At 41.3% G+C, this 24,222-nt stretch overlaps 4 protein-coding genes across 6 annotated transcripts; 2 read left to right on the top strand and 2 right to left on the bottom strand.

Moving 5' to 3' along the window:
* The first annotated feature begins 257 nt into the window (after positions 1–257).
* On the top strand, positions 258–2,513 carry LOC133154687 (uncharacterized protein C22orf15). Its single transcript, XM_061279583.1, has 5 exons — positions 258–450; positions 569–655; positions 959–1,081; positions 1,364–1,435; positions 1,540–2,513. Exons 1-5 carry the CDS (start codon positions 426–428, stop codon positions 1,698–1,700), a joined length of 468 nt encoding a protein of 155 aa, XP_061135567.1. The 5' UTR covers positions 258–425; the 3' UTR covers positions 1,701–2,513.
* A 1,812-nt stretch (positions 2,514–4,325) lies between these two features.
* On the bottom strand, positions 4,326–13,050 carry LOC133154012 (gastrula zinc finger protein XlCGF17.1-like). The gene is made up of 4 exons (XM_061278385.1): positions 12,895–13,050; positions 10,723–11,485; positions 4,812–4,978; positions 4,326–4,334 (listed from the first exon to the last, which is right to left on the bottom strand). Exons 2-4 carry the CDS (start codon positions 11,420–11,422, stop codon positions 4,326–4,328), a joined length of 876 nt encoding a protein of 291 aa, XP_061134369.1. The 5' UTR covers positions 11,423–11,485; positions 12,895–13,050.
* Positions 13,051–14,595: 1,545 nt separating this feature from the next.
* Positions 14,596–19,730, top strand: upb1 (ureidopropionase, beta). Of its 2 annotated transcripts, XM_061279574.1 has the most exons (11): positions 14,596–14,797; positions 16,012–16,105; positions 16,676–16,847; positions 16,913–17,000; positions 17,069–17,163; positions 17,338–17,496; positions 17,567–17,736; positions 18,115–18,196; positions 18,310–18,352; positions 18,528–18,682; positions 18,828–19,730. In XM_061279574.1, exons 3-11 carry the CDS (start codon positions 16,677–16,679, stop codon positions 18,909–18,911), a joined length of 1,047 nt encoding a protein of 348 aa, XP_061135558.1. In that variant the 5' UTR covers positions 14,596–14,797; positions 16,012–16,105; position 16,676; the 3' UTR covers positions 18,912–19,730. The 2 variants fall into 2 exon arrangements, with proteins under 2 accessions (XP_061135558.1, XP_061135557.1); XM_061279573.1 differs by lacking the exon at positions 14,596–14,797 and having other exon boundaries at positions 15,949–16,105.
* gucd1 (guanylyl cyclase domain containing 1) lies at positions 19,659–23,188 on the bottom strand. 2 transcript variants are annotated; one of them, XM_061279580.1, is made up of 6 exons: positions 22,831–23,188; positions 22,241–22,325; positions 21,567–21,732; positions 21,312–21,403; positions 20,963–21,204; positions 19,659–20,859 (listed from the first exon to the last, which is right to left on the bottom strand). In XM_061279580.1, exons 1-6 carry the CDS (start codon positions 22,835–22,837, stop codon positions 20,768–20,770), a joined length of 684 nt encoding a protein of 227 aa, XP_061135564.1. In that variant the 5' UTR covers positions 22,838–23,188; the 3' UTR covers positions 19,659–20,767. The 2 variants fall into 2 exon arrangements, with proteins under 2 accessions (XP_061135564.1, XP_061135565.1); XM_061279581.1 differs by having other exon boundaries at positions 22,730–23,188.
* Positions 23,189–24,222: the final 1,034 nt, after the last annotated feature.

A 24,222-nucleotide genomic window follows, 5' to 3' on the forward strand; every position in this document is an offset into this window, starting at 1 on the left:
ACACATATGCTTAAGAATAAGATTGCTTAAGTAGATTCAACTTTTTTGTTCAGAATTTTGTGGCAGACCATAATATATGTCTCTTTCAGAGTGCAGAGTTCCTTTCTGTCTCTGTGTAGAAAATCCATGGAGACCGACCACAGTGAACCCCCCTTTGCACACATTTAACAAGTTCTGGATTTTACGGGACGCGATGGCGCAATGCATGAGTGTGTGTGTGTGTGTTCGCCATCTTTGTATCTCATACATACAGTGTCTCCTTGCAAGCTGAGTCTTTGTGTGGACCACAAAACCGATTTAACAGCCTCCATTGTTGACCTCTGCATGTTGGTAACTCCCTGGTCCCTTTGACATAAGCACATGAGGCTGGAACCTGACAAGATCTCAAACGACGAAGGAAAATAAGCTTTGAATCAGAAGGAGAAATGTTTGTCACCGTCCTGTTTGGAGGTTAGAAATATTCACATTGCCTATATTTTAGCCTACTGTAGTCATCATTGTTTTATTTGTGATTCTGTACATATCATGTTGCGTGTACCACTTACAATCATCTTTTTTTTCCTTCTAGAAAGCAAAATGGAATTGTTTAACATCAACTGCAAACTGATACACTTTGTCCACAATTTAAAGGAGCGCTGTGGTGTGGACTTGAATGGTATTAATTAATGCTCTTATCAGTTGTGTGACTACTTTCTGGTTCTTGTAATAGCCATTTTAGTCATTTGTAAACTCACAAATTAACTTTATTTGCATTTTGGGCTTAACAATGAGTAAAGGTACACAGTACAGAAAACATACTTGTGACCCGATAGTGAGTTTCTTCTGTTTTTACAAAACACTGCATGATATTCGCAATATAAAATTTGAAAAGTAACAGCATAGAGGGAAAAGACAATTATATAGACTTTCAAAACCAATGGGTGGATTTGACAAAGACGGGTGCTGTTGTGTCCGACAGAGTGTGTGGACCTGATGAGCCGCAACGGGAGAGTAGTGAATTTAGAAACCAAGCAACTCAGTGTGGATCTGGCAAGTGGCCTGCTGGCAGAGAGACAGCATTATGTCCTCCTACAAGTTTGTCGTGAGTCCTCCTCACCCTCCTGTTCCTTTCTGAAGAAATACAACCTCATATCAGAATCCGGAAACATATTTGGCGACATAGTTTGAGATGTTACACAAAGCGATTAAATCCCCCTGGGATGCATTAAAATGAGTGAATTTGACTGTTCTACTCAGTTTCACCAATGACATTGTTGGGTTGACCTCCCCTATAAATTGAGATGTATCTTATCCCTCACATTGCTTTTGAAGGACACAGTATATACTCACACGACTCAAATGTACGTGTACTTTTTCACTTTAGGAAATGATGATGGAGACCAGAAGTATATTTCCCTCTTACGCAATGTCAGCCAGAGTCATCCGGAATTAAAAGGTGATTTAAGCTAGCAAGTGACCGCCCCCTCTCCAAAAAAAACAAAAAAAGACAAACAATCGTATTAAAAGTACAAACTGAATTTGGAAATAATTTCTCTGCAGAGCCGCTGAGGAAAGTGTGCAACCCTGGCCAAGAGCCAGCCAAGAAGGTCAATTCTGTACGGAGAGGGCACGCACGCAGGAGAGCTAGAGCAAAAACATCTGTCAATCATGGGCACGGCCAACATTCATCCAGCACCCATCTCGCCACTCATCATATCTGAGCACTTATCCTGCTCAGGGTCATGGATGAAGCTAACTCTTACACGTTTGTTTGTAAATGTTTGTCATGTTTTGTTTTCATTAGTGATGGGTCCGGCAACACCGATGCGTCGGCGCATGTGTCGAGCTCATAGAGCGAAGTCCCATTTCGGTGCGCGTATCGCTTTTAAAAAGGTCACGTAACCGAACGAACATCAGCGTCGTCTGTCAAGGAAGCGAGCCAAAGCTCCGATAAAAGAAGTAGTGATGTGCATTCCACTTCTTTTAGCTGTGAGCTGAATCTTTGGAATCAGTTCACCCAAAAGATTCGTTCAAACAAATCGTTCAATGAATCCCCCATATCATTGTTAGAAAAATGTATATACGTATATGTTATCATGCGTTCTCTAATCAATGCTTTACCGCAATATTACTGCAATATATGCTTGCTGTTTGGCCTTGCTGTTTTTATGATGTACGACAGAAGAGAGAGGTTACAGCTGGGTCAGGCAGGACGCAGCTGACAACTCAGCAAAAAGAAGACATCTACCGAGACAGTTCCTTTTTAACAAACACCCTTTTGATCAACAACATGCCTCATCGCTGTCTCGCACCCCCGATGAACCTACAAGTGACCATCATGTTTCCTGATTTTATCACTGACAAAAAAGAATCGTTGCTGATCACTCAAACTCCTCCTCCCACTGTTCCATATCAGTATGTAACACCTTGTGATTTTTCTGCTTACGAGGCAAAGCCCACGTGCTTTCCCCCTTCCCTTTAGGGGCGTTTGTCTCACTTTGTGGGTAGGGCAAATCCAAATAAAAAGAGCAGGAGTGCATACAGATATTTAGTGTAGTGAGATTGTTTTAAGCGATCTGTACTGCACTCCTCGCAAGAAAAGAATTAATATTCTGTCTCACTTGTGGTTTGTTTGCTGTTGCTCTTCTCTTAACAGTTTTTCAGTCAGCGAATTAAACCTGACAGTCACCCATCCATCCATTTGTTGTACCGCTTAGTCCCCACGGGGGTCGCGGGTGTGCTGGAGCCTATCCCAGCCGTCATCGGGCAGTAGGCGGGGGACACCCTGAACCGGTTGCCAGCCAATCGCAGGGCACACAGAGACAAAGCCATTTGCACTCGCACTCATACCTAGGGACAATTTGGAGTCTTCAATCGGCCTACCAAGCATGTTTTTGGGATGTGGGAGGAAACCGGAGTGCCCGGAGAAAACCCACGCGGGCCCGGGGAGAACATGCAAACTCCACACAGGGAGGGCCGGAGGTGGAATCGAACCCGCACCCTGTTAACTGTGAGGCGGACATGCTACCAAATGTCAGATTTTTATGTTTTGATTGGTGAATATAAAAATTTGAATAAAACACCAGACAAGTTATAACTTAAATGTTTATTAAAATAATAATAATAATAAAAGTACATCTCAAACCAGCAATCTAATATGAAACTGCAGTCGATATATTGGATAACAATATTTCGGCATATATATGCATAGATGTTATTTAAAACCTACTGCAAGTAAATCGTAAATCCACATTCTGGTTTACATAGTTCACGCCAGGAGACGCAACATATTCACTGAATGATCCGTTGATGCACAAGAAGGCATTTCACTCATTAACTCGTTCGCGAACGGGAAAGCCAGGATTCGTTCCCTCACTGATCCGTTCTCCAGGTGAACTGGAAATGCGATTCACTCAGTGAGCGATTCACTCAGTGAGCGATTCACTCAGTGAGCGATTCACTCAGTGAGCGATTCACTCAGTGAGCGATTCACTCAGTGAGCGATTCACTCAGTGAGCTATTCACTCAGAGATGCTATTCACTCAGTGAGTGATGTTGTTGTTACCCAGCAAACAAACCAAGGTGGCATGCATTTTTTTTACATTTTCTACAAAAGAAAAAAACCCAACTCCAATAGATTTTGATAGCATACTGGCGTAGTGTTAACTAGCCAGAAAGCTTTCAGCCGCTTGTGCGTCATTGAAGCCAGATGAAACCTTGAAGCTTTCCATCCACATGCTTCACAAAAAAGTTAAGCTTGTGATGTTGCATACGTACACTGTCGGCCAAAGCCTTCATTATCAAAATAAGGTCTGGTATTTGTATATGTGATCTGTTAGATTATTTTGAGATTAATGTCGTGGTATCAAATGAACTAATGATATGCTGCTGTTTATGATACTTACCTTACTTCGTACGTCGGAAAATCTCGGAAATTATTCGCATCTCATAGATCTCCATTTCTTAAGGTGCATCACATAACGCGTGTCGTCATCGTTTAATATCATTCCACATAATTCCATATGATTCAATACTCCTCCACATGAGGTCTGACTCAGGCCTTTTGCAAGAGCATTTTTATTCAGAGAAACAGGGTGGGGGTGAGATTGGACAGGAGAGAGGGGTGAGAGTGGGGGGTGAAACCCCTAGCCTCTGATCAAATCATAGCAGGGGGTGTTTTACGACGTGTTGTAAAACAGGACAAGCTAGGTTATTTATTACAGGTTACATTCCAACATAAGCATAGAACTAATCTAGCTAGGTTATTTATTACAAGTTACATTCCAACATAAGCATAGGATCAAACTAATCTATCAACCCTAACATATATCAACCCTAACATTGCCTCACTTCTTCTGGTGCAGAGAGCAGGATTGAATCGCCACACAAGCACAAGAAAGAAAGAAAAAAGTCTTGCTTTTTACTGCTTTTTCTTTTTTACAAGTCTTGACATGCCAGTTAACTATATCATCATCAATGCAAAAACTCATGAAGTCTGCTCAAATAGAAGGTTAAACCTTCACGGATCATTGCTCATCTCCCCAAAACACTCAGAATTCTCAATAGAGACACTTCGGCAAGTGGCTGAGCAGGCAACGGGGTTAGGTGTGGGCTACTGTGTGCTTGATTAAGCTTGTCTTGTGAGAGAATTTTTGGCCACAAACAGAGCATGAAAAAGGTTTCTCGCCAGTGTGGACTCTTGAGTGCCTTTTTAAGGTTCCCTTTCTTGAAAATATTTTGCCACAAACCGAGCATGAAAAAGGTTTCTCGCCAGTGTGGATTCTTGTGTGCATTATTAAACGTCCCCTCAGTGCGAATGTTGGAGCACAAACTGAACATGAAAAAGGTTTCTCACCGGTGTGGCTTATTGTGTGCCTTTTTAAGTTTCCCTTTTGACTGAATTTTCGGCCACAAACTGAGCATGAAAAAGGTTTCTCGCCAGTGTGGATTCTTGTGTGACTTTTTAAGTGTCCCTTTTGACTAAATTTCTGGCCACAAACTGAGCATAAAAAATGTTTCTCGCCAGTGTGGGTTCTTGTATGAAATGTTAGACTTCCCTTCCGAGAGAATTTCTGTCCACAAACTGAGCATGAAAAAGGTTTTTCGCCAGTGTGGGTTCTTGTATGAAATGTTAGACTTCCCTTCCGAGAGAATTTTTGTCCACAAACTGAGCAGGAAAAAGGTTTCTCGCCAGTGTGGGTTTTTGTGTGCCCATTTAAATATTCCCTTCGAGAGAATTTTTGGCCACAAACTGAGCATGAAAAAGGTTTCTCAAAAGTGTGGGTTCTTGTGTGCTTATTTAAATATCCCCTCTCAGAGAATTTTTGGCCACAAACTGAGCATGAAAAAGGTTTCTCACCAGTGTGGACTCTTGTGTGCCTTTCGAAGGTTTCCTTCTGACTGAATTTTTGGCCACAAAATGAGCATGAAAAATGTTTCCTGACAGCGTGGATTCTTGTGTGACTTCTTAAGTTCTGCTTGTGACAGAATTTTTGGCCACAAACTGAGCATGAAAAAGGTTTCTCGCCAGTGTGGATTCTTGTGTGACTTTTTAAGCTCTGCTTGTGACAGAATTTTTTACCACAAACTGAGCATGAAAAAGGTTTCTCGCCAGTGTGGATTCTTGTATGAATTTTTAAGGTAAACTTCATTGAAAATCTTTGGCCACAAACTGAGCATGAAAAAGGTTTCTCACCAGTGTGGACTCTTGTGTGCCTTTCCAAGGTTTCCTTCTGACTGAATATTTGGCCACAAACTGAGCATGTAAAAGGTTTCTCGCCAGTGTGGACTCTTGTATGAGTTTTCAAGTGTCCCTTCTGAGAGAATTTTTGGCCACAAACTGAGCAGGAAAAAGGTTTCTCGACAGTGTGCATTTTCATGTGTCGGTTCAAAACACTGTTATTAGTATAACATTTCCCACACTGAGAACATTGCCTGTGTTTGTTTAGAGACTCAGCAGCAGCAGCAGCAGCAGCACCAGCAGCAGCAGCAGCAGCCGGAACATGTGACGACACGTCATCACTATCTGATGGTGTAGCTGCTTGTGATCCTCCACAGTGGTCTCCATCACCTTCTCTGGTCATTGGTTGACTTGAGCTGCAGCTTGGAGGCTCCGCCCCTTTGCTCACCTCCTGTTGACCCTCATCTAAACTCTTCACAGGAACACCAGTCAATGGCATTTTGCAGGTATCCTCCTCCTCCTTTTTAATGTCACAGGACTCCTCAGCCTCCTCTTTACGACAAGGCCGCTCCGGCTCTTCCTCCTCTTTTATGGTGCAAAGAAACTTCTGCTCCATTTGTTCATTGAAGTGAACAAATTCATTTGCCCACATCTTTCTCTTTAATGAGAGTGCGCTCTGGCTCCTGACGCTTTGGACGAATAGCTTCACTGATGTCTGCAAGACAAGACAAACACATATGAAAGTTACAGTTGAAGAGAAACTGGTCAAACCTATACAAGGATTTTTTTCATCTGCCCATCACACATGATTTTGATCAAATTCTACTAAAAATAAACACGGAGAGGATTAATAAGAAAAACTACTGCTGCTTCCTCTGCAGCTAGTCAATCAGTTCAAAAGATCTTAGCACTTTGTTCTACTACTTTTCCTAAGACAGGACAAGCTAGGTTAATCATTACAGGTTACATTCCAACATAATCATACGATCAAGATAGTCTGTGTAAACCCTAACAAATATAGTGAGCATTCCTTTAACAAAACATTTCATGAAACAACTTAGATTTCCTTAAACAAATGTCTGAAGTGTCTTTGGCTGTTATGGTGTCCATCACTGGCACCAACTCATGAAACTCTTTTGTAACAGTCAGTGTTAGGGTTGATAGATTAGGTTCATCCTATGCTTATGTTGGAATGTAACCTGTAATAAATAACCTAGTTTGTCCTATATGTTAGGGTTTACAGATTCCTCCTGGACCAAGCCCCAAACAATCCCGCACGAACCTGACCCGGCCACACTTAGACTTAATAGTGAGATACACATTGCATGACACCAGAATAAAAATTCACAACAGAAGTCAACTTCAACTTGTTTTGTTTACAACGTGAATTTAAACTAACCCAATACACAAAACGACACATCGGACCTGTTCTAGCAAACATGCTTACGCGTTACCATCTGGTGGCATTGAGATTTAAAATCGGGGGAAATGCCTGCCTGCAAGCATCACTGCTAATCCTCCACTTTGAGTTTTTCCACAGTACAGTATTACTCTTGGTACAGGCAAGAACCAGTACGTGATGATGGCTCATTTGAGATCGAACATTCGTCAAGGATAATCAGCTAATAGCTACCCTGCTAATGAAAGCGGACTGCACTTCTGTACTGCACGCAAGCAGCACTACAAACTACGTTACAAACATGATAACTTAGGCCCACTGTCGTAGCTTACCTCTTTCGTCGCTGCGGTTGTCGTGTCGCTGATGTTACTGATTCGCCATATAAGTTGCGCGTTTATCTGATGCAGCCGCTCCTGTCTGACGTTTTATACCAAGCAAGGTTTTGTCGCCGCATTACTTCCTGCTACGTAACGATGATGTCATTTGAGGGAGGTCCCGGGCGCCCTCTAGCGAAGGACCGTGGGGCGTTTAAGGTTGTTGTTGCCCAGCAAACTAACAAACCAAGGTGGCGTGCAAAAAACCTTTCACCCGCGTATGCGTCTTTGGTGCCAGATTCAAGAAATTATATTGGCCAGGTTTGAGCATGCCAAACAAGGAATTTAACTTCGGTACATCTCAGCCTCTGTTCAACATTTAACCACACAGAGGACAATTGCAGAAATTGACAAATATTCTCCAACATCCCCTGATCATAAGTGTTTTTCTTTTTTTTGTGTGTGGTAAAAGGTTAACACTTTTCCTTTGACACTATTCTTGGCCAATAAAAAGGCTGGATGTCACAAAGGGACAATGAAGCTTTTTGTGACTCAAGCATTAAAGATTTAAGTCCCAATGATTGTCACACGCACATCTGGGCGCGCTGAAATTTGTCCTCTGCATTTAAACCATAAAGTACTAATGGGTAAAGGAAGCAATATTGCAAGGTTTGAGAAATGTATTGACGTCAAATCATTAACTGGGTCGTCCCTTGGACCCACCACTTACTATTTAGTAACACGCCAGAATGCTTGTTATGAGTCGAAATCTGTTTTTTATTATTTTCTTTCTAATTAGGAGGGGACCATAGGGTAGGAGGGGAAAACACAACAAAAAGGCCGTATCTGGCCCCCGGGCCTTGAGTTTGATACCTGTGCTCTAAGTTATCAAGAATTATGGAGCAACCTCAAGTCAGATACTGGGGCAATCAAAAGACCCACTACACTGCACTCCTGCCTCACCTGATGCAGCCATACGGAAAGCGATACGCTTCTGATTAAACCAAGCGCTGTTCTTTTTACGTTTTCCACAAAAGAAAAAAACAACTCCAATAGGTTCTGATAGCATACTGGCGTGCGTTTGTCGTGTGTGTTGTTTAACACTAGTGTTAACTAGCCAGAAAGGTTTCAGCCACTTTTGCGTCATTGAAGCCAGATGAAACCTTGAAGCTTTCCATCCACGTGCTTCACAAAAAAGTTAAGCTTGTGATGTTGCATACGTACACTGTCGGCCAAAGCCTTCATTATCAAAATAAGGTCTGGTATTTGTATATGTGATCTGTTTGATTATTTTGAGATTAATGTCGTGGTATCAAATGAATTAATGATATGCTGCTGTTTATGATACTTACCTTACTTGTGTCGTAAATTGTTGGGAATTATTCACATCTCATAGATCTCCATTTCTTAAGCCTTAAGAATACACATAATGCGTGTCGACATTGTTTAATATCATACCACATAATTCCATGATTCAATACTTCTCCACGTGCTTCCACATTGTTCAATGTCATAATTCACTCATTTTATTTTATTATTCCAAGGCATTCCACATGCTTTTATATTTTGCCAGTCAGCATTTCTACATAATTTGCTTCATCTATTTTTTACTGCAAAATGAATTTGCCCGTTAGAGTGGTGCTCACTAACTCATTTTTGCAAGAACCATACGGGAGACAGTATGCCTTTTTTAAGTACTTGCAAATGGAGAGTCATTCGTCGCTGGGCGTACAGCAAATGAGGTCTGACTCAGGCCTTTTGCAAGAACATTTTTTTTCAGAGAAACAGGGTGGGGGTGTGATTGGACAGGAGAGAGGGGTGAGAGTGGGGGTGAAACCTCTGGCCTCTGCTCAAAACATAGCAGGGGGTGTTTTACGACGTTGTGTAAGACAGGACAAGCTAGGTTATTTATTACAGGTTACATTCCAACATAAGCATAGAACTAATCTAGCTAGGTTATTTATTACAAGTTACATTCCAACACAAGCATAAAATCAAACTAATCTATCAACCCTAACATGGCCTCACTTTTTCCGGTGCAGAGAGCAGGATTGAATTGCCACATATGCACAAGAGAAAAAAAAAAAAAAAAGTCTTGCTTTTTACTGCTTTTTCTTTTTTACAAGTCTTGACATGCCAGTTAACTATATCATCATCAATGCAAAAACTCTTGACGTCTGCTCAAATAGAAGGTTAAACCTTCACGGATCATTGCTCATCTCCCCAAAATACTCAGAATTCTCAATAGAAACACTTCGGCAAGTGGCTGAGCAGGCAACAGGGTTAGGTGTGGGCTACTGTGTGCCTGATTAAGCTTGACTTGTGAGAGAATTTTTGGCCACAAACAGAGCATGAAAAAGGTTTCTCCCCAGTGTGGACTCTTGAGTGGCTTTTTAAGACTGTCTTCCTTGAAAATATTTTGCCACAAACAGAGCATGAAAACGGTTTCTCGCCAGTGTGGATTCTTGTGTGCATTATTAAACATTCCCTCAGTGCAAATGTTTGAGCACAAACTGAACATGAAAAAGGTTTCTCGCCGGTGTGGATTATTGTGTGCTTTTTTAAGTTTCCCTTTTGATGAAATTTCTGGCCACAAACTGAGCATGAAAAAGGTTTCTCATCACTGTGGGTTCTTGTGTGGCTTTGGAAGCTTTTCTTCCAACTGAATTTTCGGCCACAAACTGAGCATGAAAAAGGTTTCTCACCAGTGTGACTACTTGTATGAATTTCCAAGTGTCCCTTATAAGAGAATTTTTGGCCACAAACTGAGCATGAAAAAGGTTTCTCGCCAGTGTGGATTCTTGTATGACATGTTAGACTTCCCTTCCGAGAGAATTTTTTTCCACAAATTGAGCAGGAAAAAGGTTTCTCGCCAGTGTGGGTTCTTGTGTGCCCATTTAAATGTTCCCTCCGAGAAAATTTTTGTCCACAAACTGAGCAGGAAAAAGGTTTCTCGCCAGTGTGGGTTCTTGTATGCCCTTTTAAATATTCCCTTCGAGCGAATATTTGGCCACAAACTGAACATGGAAAAGGTTTCTCGTCAGTGTGGTTTCTTGTATGACTTGTTAAGTTACATTTCACTGAAAATCTTAGGCCACAAAATGAGCATGAAAAAGGTTTCTCACCAGTGTAGATTCTTGAGTGCCTTTCAAAGGTTTCCTTCTGACTGAATTTTTGGCCACAAACTGAGCATGAAAAAGGTTTCTCGCCAGTGTGGATTCTTGTGTGACTTTTTAAACTCTGCTTCTGACCGAATTTTAGGCCACAAACTGAGCATGAAAAAGGTTTCTCGCCAGTGTGGATTCTTGTATGATTTTTTAAGGTCGATTTCATTGAAAATCTTTGGCCACAAACTGAGCATGAAAAAGGTTTCTCACCAGTGTGGACTGTTGTGTGCCTTTCTAAGGTTTCCTTCTGACGGAATCTTTTGCCACAAACTGAGCATGAAAAAGGTTTCTCGCCAGTGTGGATTCTTGTATGAGTTTTCAAGTGTCCCTTCTGAGAGAAGTTTTGGCCACAAACTGAGCAGGAAAAAGGTTTTTCGCCAGCATGCATTTTCATGTGTTGTTTCAAAACACTGTTATTAGCACAACATTTCCCACACTGAGAACATTGCCTGTGTTTGTTTTGAGACTCAGCAGCAGCAGCAGCAGCAGCAGCAGCAGCAGCAGCAGCAGCAGCAGCAGCAGCAGCAGCAGCAGCAGCAGCAGCAGGAACATGCGACGACACGTCATCACTATCTGATGGTGGAGCTGCTTGGGATCCTCCACAGTGGTCTCCATCACCTTCTCTGGTCATTGGTTGACTTGAGCTGCAGCTTGGAGGCTCCGCCCCTTTGCTCACCTCCTGTTGACCCTCATCTAAACTCTTTACGGGAACACCAGTCAATGGCATTTTGCAGGTATCCTCCTCCTCCTCCTTTTTAATGTCACAGGACTCTTCAGCCTCCTCTTTACTACAAGGCCGCTCAGGCTCTTCCTCCTCTTTTATGGTGCAAAGAAACTTCTGCTCCATTTGTTCATTGAAGTGAACAAATTCATTTGCCCACATCTTCCTCTTTAATGCAAGTGCGCTTTGCCTCCTGTCGCTTTGGACGAATAGCTTCACTAATGTCTGCAAGACAAGACAAACACATATGAAAGTTACAGTTGAAGAGAAACTGGTTAAACCTATACAAGGATTTTTTCAATCTGCCCATCACTCATTGGTTATTTTTATTGAGAGAAACAGCGTGGGGGTGAGAGGGGGGGGGGGGGGTGAGAGTGGACAGGATGGGGTTGGTGCCCCTGGCCTGCTGATCAAAGCATAGCAGGGGGTCTTTTACAACGTTGTGTAAACAAAACGTTGATTGCTTCCTCTGCAGCTAGTCAATCAGTTCAAAAGATCTTAGCACTTTGTTCTACTACTTTTGTTAAGACAGGACAAGCGAGGTTAATCATTACAGGTTACATTCCATCATAATCATACGATCAAAATAATCAGTAAACCCTAACATATAGGACAAGCTAGGTTATATTCCAACATTCAATTCAAGAGATTTTATTCGCCGTGTTTGAGCGTGCCAAACAAGGAATTTGTTTAAGAATAAGCAAAGGATCAATAAGGACCCCCATCCAATAACCCAAGATCTTGCCAATAACGAACCAACTGTAATTCTGCATCTTTGTTTGTTCATCGACGGACAGCTCAAACAACACGCAACAGATGTGTGGTGAATTCTCTTCGATGGTCAGCTGGTCTTCCAAACAAACGGTGAAAAAGTGGCTGGCTTGGGGAAGGAAAACTTCAGTCACACACGGCTGATTGGGCAAAGATATTATTCAACCGATTTATTCAACCAATGTCAGAGAGAAGTGTCTCGCGCCCGAGCCAGGATGTCGAGTCCCTATGTCTACTCTCCCCCTAAAACGTACACCCCCGCGCAGGGCTGTTCGATGATCTATGAACCCCTCCCCCCAGTCAGCCTCCCTAACTCTACACGGTGGATACCTTAGCAGTTGCTAATTTAAACCAGATGAGTCTGGTGCCAATGAGCCTACATTCCTGGACCAAATCCCAAACAATCCCGCACGAACCTGACCCGGCCACACTTAGGCTTACTAGTGAGATATACATTGTATGACACCAGAATAAAAATTCACAACAGATGTCAACTTCAACTTGTTTTGTTTACAACGTGAAATTGAACTAACCCAATACACAAAACGACACATCGGACCTGTTTTAACAAACGTGCTTACGCGTTACCATCTGGTGGCATTGAGATTTAAAATCGGAGCATGCCTGCTTGCAAGCATCACTGCTACGCATCCACTTTGAGTTTTTCCACAGTACAGTATTACTCTTGGTACAGGCAAGAACCAGTACGTGATGATGACTCATTTGAGATCGAACATTCGTCGAGGATAATCAGCTAATAGCTACCATGCTAATGAAAGCCGACTGCACTTCTGTACTGCAAGCAAGCAGTACTACAAATTACGTTACAAACATGATAACGTAGGCCCACTGTCATAGCTTACCTCTTTCGTCGCTGCGGTTGTCGTGTCGCTGATGTTACTGATTCGCCATATAAATTGCGCGTTTATCTGATGCAGCCGCTCCTGTTTGAGGTTTTATACCAAGCACGGTTTTGTCGCCGCATTACTTCCTGCTACGTAACGATGATGTCATTTGAGGGAGGTCCTGGGCGCCTTTTAGCGATGGAACGTTTAAGGTTGTTGTTGCCCAGCAAACTAACAAACCAAGGTGGCGTGCAAAAAAACTTTAACCCGCGTATGCGTCATTGGTGCCAGATTTAAGAATTTTTATTGGCCAGGTTTGAGCATGCCAAACAAGGAATTTAACTTCGGTACATCTCAGCCTCTGTTCAACATTTAACAACACACAGGACAATTACAGAAATTGACAAATACCGTTTTTTTTTCATGTATATTGCGCACCCTAAAAATGGCATGTCGATGCTGGAAAAAAGCCTGTACCTATGTAGAATACGCACCCAAATTTTTACTTTTTTTATTATTTTTTTAAATTTTATTCATTTTTTTAAAGTCCCAATGATCGTCACACACGCATCTGGGTGTGGTGAAATGTGTCCTCTGCATTTGACCCATCCCCGTGTGATTTTGATCCATCCACTGGGGGAGAGGGGAGCAGTGAGCAGCAGTGGCGCCGCGCTCGGGAATCATTTGGTGATCTAACCCCCCAATTCCAACCCTTAATGCTGAGTGGCAAGCAGGGAGGCAATGGGTCCCATTATTATAGTCTTTGGTATGACCCGGCTGGGTTACTTAAGTCCGTAAACGTAAAATTATTTCAGAAAAAAAAATCATCTTTGGGAACAACCGGATATTATTCTGCCGGTCAGTATCACTGCGCATGCAGTAGCAAACTCGATAGCGAAGAAATATGTGAGACTCTCAACGGGATCACCAATATTTGAGTGATGTTCCAGTTATTTATCACAATTATTTATTATTATAATAATAATATATATAATATTTATTTATTTATTATTCACAATTGTCATGGTGATCTTTCTGGTGATTTCTTAACTAGGCTGGATGTATTTTTTTTTAATAAATAAACTTGACTTTTGTTGCCGTTGATTTCTCCGACTGCCCAGAAAGGCACCACCGCGATCAGTTAGGTTAAAATGAAAAGAGAGGAAAGTGACGTTGTAAAGAACCATCCGTGACAGGATTTTCTTCAAAAATTGTTGTACCATGATTTTTTTTTTTTTGTACCCATGTATAATGCGCGCCCCAGATTTTAGGACAATAAATTAGTTAAATTTTGCGCATTATACATGGAAAAAACGGTATTCTCCAACATCCCCTGATCTTAAGTGTTTTTCTTTTTTTGTGTGTGGTAAAGGGTTAACACTTTTCCTTTGACACTATTCTTGGCCAATAAAAAGGCTGCATGTCACAAAGGGACAATGAAGCTTTTTGTGACGCAAGCATTAAAGATTTAAGTCCCAATGATTGTCACACACACATCTGGGCGCGCTGAAATTTGTCCTCTGCATTTAAACCATAAAGTACTAATGGGTAAAGGAAGCAATATTGCAAGGTTTGAGAAATGTATTGACGTCAAATCATTAACTGGGTCGTCCCTTGGACCCACCACTTACTATTTAGTAACACGCCAGAATGCTTGCTTATGAGTTGAAATCTGTTTTTTATTATTTTCTTTCTAATTAGGAGGGGACCATAGGGTAGGAGGGGAAAACACAACAAAAAGGCAAGCCAAGAGTGAGCTGTCGGATGGATTTATTTACTTTTCATCAGTTTCGACTCTGGAAAATTGAGAGTAATGCCTATTTGTCAACATCTGACCAAGAAAAGCCATCTTAAAACTAGCAGGTGGCCGAACCAAGATGGCTGTCAACACGCTACGTGCCCAGGACGTCTCTACAAAGAGGTGCGTAGAGCTCTTTCTTTTGCTTGAATAAAACTGTCAGGTCTAAGCACCATCAGACATTAATTTACATGCTGGAAACAAAGAGGAGAAGACAACCAGTATTCCTTTTGCTCATGAGGAGAATTAGGTAGAAGGCCCAGTTAACAGTCCTCCACCAATTCTAGACTTCCCCCACCGCTATCTCCTCTTTTTATTTTGGGTTGCCCTGGTTACAAGAGGCGTTGCTACACTAAAGGGAAGGGAGAGCGTGACTGTAGCAACGCTGTTTAGCTAGCTAATAATGTTGTGAGGTGCGAGGCCGCATGGCCTTGGCCGATCCGTGACCCCAGGAATGCAGAATCTGTTCTCAGGTGGTTGCAATCTCCAAACCTGGAGGCCGTGTCTCTGTAAAACAATGCTCTAGACTTTCTTGCTACTTTTCACACAATAATATTAATAAGTAAATAATCAGATACTTCTCGTGCATACACTCCAACAAACGTTAAGTAGATGTGAGATAACTTGCATGAAGTCTACTTAAACAAACATTGAGTAAATATGGGATAACTAAAAAAATGTCTTGGACAAAAACAATTAAAAGAGAAAGAACTTCTCTTGAACTAACAAAGAACAAAGGTGTTCTGTTCATAAGTAGTGAGGGCCTCTCACAGATAAGAAAAGGAAGGGAGTATAAGAACTCCCTAAGGCTGGCTGGCAGATATGTTGGCTTGAGCGAAGATATGTGACCTCCGGTTTCAGGCCGACCAGCGCTTCAGCAAAACTAATTATTCTAACAAAAACCAAGGTAACCAAAAGTGCGTTTGGATACAGTTTTTCTTGATGAACCATCCATAATTTGCCTTCTGTGAATCACTGCTACACGTTAATCATTAAAAGTTAAATAGTCTGTTCAGTTTGTTTGTGCTGGCTGAATCATCTCAACTGTAATTTCTGTTCTAAAACCCAGCGCAAGATCAATCATTTGAATTGCATAACATGCAGGAGCGATAACAAAATCGGAATAATTTTTTCACTCGTTGAAACTTTGCAGGGCCAATTTTGACATATTCCAATGATTGTTACTGCATATGAACTAAGAGACTCTCCAAGTCAGTTAATAAGCAACTTTAGCAAACAGAAGTGGGAAGAGTCAATGTGACGCAGTACTGGCAATGTTACATAAACTAGCAGAAACTGACATTTGACAACTGACTGAGCCGCAAAAATGTCTGCAGGCCAATTTGAATCGTTGGAGACCACTTTGGAGACTTACATCCCAAAAGATGAGCTGAAAGAGGTTAAACGCATCTTATTTGGCAAGGAGACCAAGTGAGTTAAAAAAGTTTGCTGCCGTCATTTTCTTGGTTTACTTGTTTTTTTTCCTCCTCTTCTGTTTGTGGTCAGCTATTTATTCAGATGAGTGAAGTGGACTTTGCTCAGTTGGATTGTTGTGCTGCAGCGTGACCTTCACCCATTTCCGCTAGATTCAACAGTTTATTATGCACAAGGCAGACATGAAATGTCCGTAGTGAAGCTTAAACGTTAGCAATATTTCCAAGAATATCTATCCCACTCAGTATTGGCTCAAAATAAAGTTGTCTTTTAGAATTACTCTCTGTACACCATAAAGGAAGCCAATTCGTAAGATATCTTTAAATACCACAAAGTTGTTGTGATATTTTAGATGTCTCTCTAATAGTAGTTGGACATCCTTGCTGTATGATGCAAAAATTCTAAGCAACATATCAGGGAAAACATGACCTTTTAGAATCAGTATGAGAATACGTTCACGGGTTCCTAACCCAATCACTGTAATGTTGCATTTGTCTTGTTATCATAAAGATGACTATGTTACAGTTGCATAGTGAGTTTCCAATGAGAAATGTCATCAACATACAGGATGTTGGAGCTCCCCTCGGACGCCCTGGAGGCTGCACGGCAAGGTGACTTTGAGCTGAAAGGCTATAGCTTTGAGGCAACTGAAGAACAGCTGAGGCTGCCCAGAAGGATTCGAGTGGGACTGATTCAACAGCACATTGTCCTACCCACAGATGCGCCCATCCTGGACCAGGTAACAGAACAAATGGGAAAAAACATATTTCCCGGAATGTACACTAAACTGGTCCTTGCCAACAGGTCAATGCTATGCACAACCGGATCGGGCAAATAGTGGAAGTAGCGGCCAAGTGCGGTGTGAACATTGTCTGCTTTCAGGAAACGTGGAGTAAGTGTGAATATGATTTTGTAATTGGAAAAAACATTTCTGACTAACCTGCATGTTGCTGATTGCAGCCATGCCGTTTGCTTTCTGCACCCGTGAGAAAGAACCATGGACGGAATTTGCAGAATCTGCCGAGAATGGAAATACCACACGTTTCTGCCAGAAGGTGAGCACACAGATAGGGCCAAAAGTATTGGGACTCCTAATTTGATTCATCAATCAGTGAAATTGAAACGTGAACAGTTCGAGGCTCTATGAACGAAAAGACCCAGTGGAAGCGCTATTTAGTGATGTTGCCCATGCATGAGCAAAATGAATGATATTGTGATTCTCTCGCTAGCTGGCCAAAAAATACAACATGGTAATCGTTTCTCCAATTTTGGAGCGGGACGAGATGCACAACACTCTGTGGAACACGGCGGTGGTGATATCCAACTCTGGAAATGTGCTGGGGAAGAGCAGGAAGAATCATATCCCGAGAATTGGAGACTTTAACGAGGTCAGAATGCCATTTCTTTTCAATCAAATGGTCCATTTTTCCTGAGACGGTCTTTTTCCTTTGCTCTCAGTCGACATATTATATGGAAGGTGACACTGGCCACACAGTGTTCCAGACACAATTTGGGAAGATAGCCATTAATATCTGCTACGGGCGCCATCACCCCCTCAACTGGTTCATGTACAGTATGAATGGAGCTGAGATCATCTTTAACCCTTCTGCTACCGTTGGTGCCCTAAGGTAAGCACTGATGGAAAGTTCTACTTAAGAAGAGGATTTTTGGATTTATTTGTATATCCATGAATACAATATTTTACACAAGAGACACTACGAATGGGTGAATGGATGGAAGGGTGCATGCCGCTATTCTAGTATGCTTTTTTTCAGTGATGGGAAAATGAAGCTTCAAATTTAATCCACAAACCAGTTATATTTTTGACCCCTCTTTCGGGCATTGTTGGTTTAAATATAAGGGTTTACGAAATGGCAAGGCAGTGTACTTTCAGCTCAATGTTGAGCAATGATTGCCATCCAGACTAGTAAAAAAAAAAAAATTCTTGAATCAATTTTGAAGCTTCATTTGCCATCAATAAATATTTATTTCTATTCTTTTTCTAGCGAACCCATGTGGCCTATTGAGGCCAGGAATGCAGCCGTAGCAAACCACTGTTTTACCTGTGCAATTAATCGAGTTGGGACAGTAAGTCAAGTCACCTGTCCACTTTTCTTTAACTTTTGTATTTGATGTGATTTGCTCCATATTACTGTTTGTAGTTAGCGCATGATCAATAATACACCTTATAATTCATGCAGGAGCATTTCAAAAGTGAATTTACATCTGGTGACGGACAAAAAGGTAGGATTTGACTGGCATTTCAATTTATTTACTATTTCACTCTTTCTCAACCTAAGAATGAAGTCCGAAACATACTCGGTCTTTATCACTCACAACATAAATGCAATGCTGAGGTCTTTTCAAAAGAATTTAGCTTTTTTTTTAACCTCAATAAAAGCATCGATGGTGTCTGCAGCTCGCCATGACTTTGGCCACTTCTATGGATCGAGTTATGTGGCCGCCCCTGATGGAAGCCGCACCCCGGGGCTTTCTCGAACTCGTGATGGACTATTGGTAGTTGAAATGGACCTCAATCTGAACCGTCAAATTAGTGACAAATGGAGTTTCAAGGTAAATTATCTGTGGATAATCACAGAGCTTCTTTTAAGATGTTTCTGTTTTTAAATTGACACAAAGTGGTTATATAGAAACAAGTTTATTGTAAACTTCTGGAAGTCATCCTCTGATATTAATTTTTATTTATTTTTTTCTGTAGATGACTGGGCGTTACCCTGAGTATGCTGAGGCTCTTACCAATGCCGTCAGACATGACTTCCAACCACAAATAGTGAAGGAATAAATGAAAAGAGAAATCTAAAAATCCATTTAAGATATTCTCGATTTAGGACCAAAATTGTTCCATGGTCATTACATTGTGGCCAACCATAGCAAAACCTTTACCCGTTTTTAATTTTTTTTCCAGAGGACATTAAGAAACTGAAAAAGCGCCCATTTCTGACTTGACAAAAATATATTTTCTCAAAGTATAAGACAAGCCTGACATCGGATGCACATAAAATAGTTTTATGTCCGTGGTCCGTTATTTTCATATCTGGGACTTATAATTACAATCACAACATGTTAGGGTGGTGCTCACTCTAACTTATTTTGCAAGAACCACACTGGAGACAAGTTAGTCGTTTTAGACACCTGCAGGCGGAGAGTTCACTCGTCGCTGTGCTTACAGCGATGGTCGAATGAAGTCTGACTCAGGCCTCGTCAGGTGCTTATTTATTGAGAGAAACAGAGTGGGGTTGAAAGTGGGGGTGTGGGAACACACAGGATAGGGTGAAGACGCTCCCCTGCTGATCAAAGCATAGCAGGGGGCCTTTTACGACTTTCTGTAAACAAAGCAACTTTGATTGCTTCCTCTGCGTCTAGTCAATCAGTTGAAAAGATCTTATCACTTTGGTCAACTACTTTTGTCTAGACAGGACAAGCTAGTTAAATTATTACAGGTTACATTCCAACATAATCATACGATGAAGATATTCTGCAAACCCTAACACAACATATGTTCTCTTAAAAATCACAAGCATCACAAGTGTAGGATTAAATGTTTAATTTAAACAACATAATTGTGCGTGAAAAGTGTAGTGCAATGACATTCGCAAGAAAATGGCAATGCAAAAAATCTAAGCATGCTCCAGCTGATTTGTTTCCACAAAACAGAAACCTTCTACTGAAGCTTAACAGAAAACATGAACAACACAGGTAAGTTACGGATCTTCAAGCACGTTCTTCTTAATGGCAGCTTCTGTTTTGGATCATTTCATGAAATCTAGTTTCCCTTAAGGAGGAATAAAATCTGAGATTGGTTCATAATATACACTCAGAGGACACCGCATTGAGGACAGCTGAATTTCCGTCGCAAGATTATCGATCAATGCATTTTTATGGTCTCCTATACATGTGTGACGAGAAATACTTTCAATGCTAATCACAAATGAATGCTCAGTTTGAGTTTATACTACTAATGAGGTGTTTTTTAGATTAAAAAAATAGACAAAATATTAGAATAACAATTTGTCTTATGATGAAGTGCAGTTTTACATCAGCACTGCAAATCACAACTACAAGAATTTATAAACATTGTTAAATGAATAGCCCGCCGACAGCATCCTTCAAAACTGCTTTTGATCTTTGTAAGGCTATTTTAATTTCCTGAGACTTTCAAAGCCCAACTAGTTTCTTTGTCGCAATAAAAATGTGAACAAAATGACAAAAGTTGAGTTTGGACTTCAGATAATACTGGTGATTTAAAAACACAAAAATAGGAATAAAAGAAATCCCCAAGACCTGAATGATGTGCACACCACTTTGTGAATAATACTAAACTAGGTCAGCATTAACCACAATACCGTCTGTTAGAAGTTTTCTTAAAAAATCCAGACATTCAAAAATCCTAATATATTCTCAGTAAAATGATCTACTCATGTAAAAAAATAAAGCATAATTAAAAACAATTGAGCATCGCCTGTTGAGTACTTCCCAAACAGGCTGAGTGGTGTTGGTTGTAAAAGAGAAAATCCAAGTGTTGAAGTCTTTTTCTTACGAGCAGCTAGACTCATTAGCACCAATGGGGGGAGGCGAGGAGATGGGGCCAAAGCAGGATGGGGACCTGCTGAACAAGTCCACGGTGAAGTCAAATCCACATCAGCTTGCTTTAAAGATGAAGAGAATGTCTTCATCTGTCCCATAGCTCCGACGTGCCTCCTCAAAGTTACTGACAGTGGTGCAGCACACCCCTACATTCACATGCGCACAAAAACACAATGTAAAATGTACGCCACATATGCTCTTAAGGCCACAAATGGTTTTAATTCCTGAATTGAAATATCCATCACTCACGGTCAGAATATGCAGGGTTATTGTACAAGATGCAGCCGGTGGTCCTGTTGAAGCCTCGCAGCACTACAAAATGCCCTTGATACTCTGGTTTCCGGCAGAAACACTTCTGGCCCACAGGAAGGAAGCAGCAATATTTGACAGGTGCAGAGCAGAGTTCGCAAGTGAGGATGACAGCGTTGATGAGCACGATAGCAACATGGCGCTCTTCTAGATGAGACTCGATTTCCTGAATGGACACGGAGCTGTGGGCACAACAATCCAAAATTACTCTTTTTTTTGTGTGTGGAGCTTCAAGATGAAACCTAAACATCGGTTTGCATTTTTTGTATAAATACTGGAAGTTACATACCATTTCTTCACAACCACACCTTTGCTCTCTGCTTTAAGGAAAAGCTCATTCACGCGATCTTCTTCAGCATCAAAATGCTTCTTATAAAAGGACTGCAACGAAGAGAAACATTACAAGTCAGATCAATGAATGACTGCAAATGCAATTTTTTTTTTATTCAATCAATGCCATTGATGCGTACAGATGTCAAAGGTCTACTTTTAACTGGGCTGGCAGTGAGTTAATTGAATTGAATCCCCATGTGAAGAACGGCACCTGATTCCTAAAGCCCTTATCGACGCCCAGCGTCTGTGTGCAAAAACAATGCTTGATCCCTAGATGGCACATGAGGTAGGCCAGGTCAATCGTCCACACGCTCTCAGTCATTTTCAGGTCCCAGCAGGCTCTCTGAAACTGCTCATCACTGATGGGGTGCAGGTACCTAACAGGCCAAAAATACACAAGCTCAACCATCTGGTTCTCAAAACGATCTTTGTGCGTGCTTGCAGGAATCTTGCATTTTGGGTTGCTTTCAGTGTTTATGATCATCGCTAGGCATGTTGTAGAAGTGCATGATGTTTTTTTTTAGCATCTGATTTTTTAAACTGTCTACAAAAATAACACATTTCATGGAGAGTATGCTTAATGTGATCGTTTGCAATCATTTGACATCATACTAAGAATTCTAAATATAATTCAGAGAGGCTGTAATATATTACAGTAACCTAATGTAAAAGCCAGGAATTAATATTTATTACATTTGGAAGTGACTCATCCAACACAGTATTTGTAATCAGCTCTTTTTATTATGCAGATGTTACCCTGCTGTTTAGCACACAGAAAACATCAGATATGGCTGATTTTCAATCCCAATCAAAAGATTTGTTAAGATGCGATGTTGGTTTCCACTTGTAAGGGACAAGCAGAAAATGATGGCATCTAATGCTTACTTGAGTACCATCCTGGCGCAAGCTAAACCACAGTCCCAGTGGTACAGCTGCTGAATGACAGGCACATCCAGTAGGAGGGCATCATCTGGGGAAAACAAAACAAGACAAATGTCTTGAATTTATTGACAACGTGGTGCTAGGGTTGCCATCTGCCCCAAAAATAAATAAGAGACACCTAATCGGCAGAGACCGCCGACCCGATTGCCTTCACCCTTCTTGAACTTGCAGAATTCCAAGGAGTTTTATTTAGAATAGCAATAGCAAAGTACTTTGGTCGGGGATCTGGGTTGGTCTACTGTCCCCTGGAAGTTCAGCACGTTTCTGTGCGCATTTCTGAGTGAGTTTGCATTCTCCCTAGATGAACTGGTTGACAGACCGCAAAGAAGCTATTTTATTCTTTGTGTAGCTTTTATTTTGAAGGTAGCCAAGGCCGCTCGCTGGCGGCGTATTACTGTAATACACATGATTAAAATCGAAGTGGAAGCTGACCTGAGTTCGTCTTCAAGTGGAGGCTGGCCTGACCACAGTACACTGCCCCAGTGCTAGTCGTTCCACACTTAGGTTGTTGTTGACATGGAGGTGTCACTCACCTGTCATTCTGCAGTCGTGTCTCACGATCTGTCTGCACGATCCGCCGACTAGTTTTCACAAACCAAGATGGGTTAACTAACTGTTGGATTTCTCATTCTGGAGTTTTTGTCGAGAAAAACTCTTAAATTTACCGTTAGCTTGCCAGGCTAGCAGTGTGGTCGCAGAATTACTGCGTATTCAACCACCAAAGTTAATTTATGTACTCACGCTGATAATTGAGAAATGAACACGCAAACGCATGTATGTGACGAACATATACAAATTGGAACTAAATAGAAATGACGGTCCCTTAATCGAGTGATTTTTCTCCGACTTGCCGTAGCTCTTTTTTTCCTTTTCTCCTTTTTTCTTCTTCTATGGTGTATTTGTGGGGGATCACAAGCAACAACATAGCACATACTGACATCTAGCGGAAGCGCACTTTTACTTTTGGGGACACATCCATATGGGATTAAAATTTCCTGTTGACCAGTGTATTTTTGGACAGATTAAGTAAATTCCAGTGGCGCCCCAGATAAAATGTTACACCACACCTTGATTGGGAAGCATCGGTCTAATAAACCATGAGTCATTATTTATTATTATTTGTCACGTCTAAGTACCATCAGACATTAAACCACACGCTGGAAGGAAGAGGAGAAAAGAACCAGAACAGGTTTACTCGCGAGGTGAACAATAGAGAGAGGAAACTCAGTTACAATCTCCATCAATTCTGAGTCCTAACTTCACGTGCTCCTCTTTTTAATGTTTTGGTTGCCCTGGTTACAGAGGCGTTGCTACACTAAAGGGAGGGGAGATTGTGTCTGTAGCAACGCTGATTAGCTAAGGAATGTAGTGTGGTGTGAATTAGCACTTCATTGTCGGCCCGTGACCCCCGCAGAATTTGTCCTCTTTCCTCAACCAGCTGTTCTTCTCCCATGGTTGGCTGACTCGTCCTCGAGTGAGATCAGATAACTTGAATTGCCGCTTTCCTGTGGAACAATGCAACTAAACCTTTGCTAGACTTGGTAAATTAACACACAATAATAATAAGTAACTTGTCCTAAACACTTGTCCTAAACACTTCAACACACATTAAGTAAATGTAAGGTAACTGGTATGCAGTTCTTTAAACAAACATTGAGTAAATATGGGATAACTTGTAGTACGCAACTACTTCAAACTGTACATAACGCTTAACAAAGAAAAACAGTTCTGACCAACAACAATCTATGAACCAAACCTACAGTAAGATAAAAGGAATGAAGTTCTTTGAACCAAATAAGAACACTTGGCCTATGCAAATAAGCTCTGCTCATTGTTAGTGAAGTCCTCTTACAAGAACAAAAACACACACATAACAAAAGGACAGGAAGGAGACATATGGCTGACAGGGATCAAAAGACATCGCT

This window comes from Syngnathus typhle, linkage group LG5 (assembly GCF_033458585.1).
Source record: "Syngnathus typhle isolate RoL2023-S1 ecotype Sweden linkage group LG5, RoL_Styp_1.0, whole genome shotgun sequence".
In the NCBI taxonomy this organism is placed as follows: domain Eukaryota; kingdom Metazoa; phylum Chordata; class Actinopteri; order Syngnathiformes; family Syngnathidae; genus Syngnathus; species Syngnathus typhle.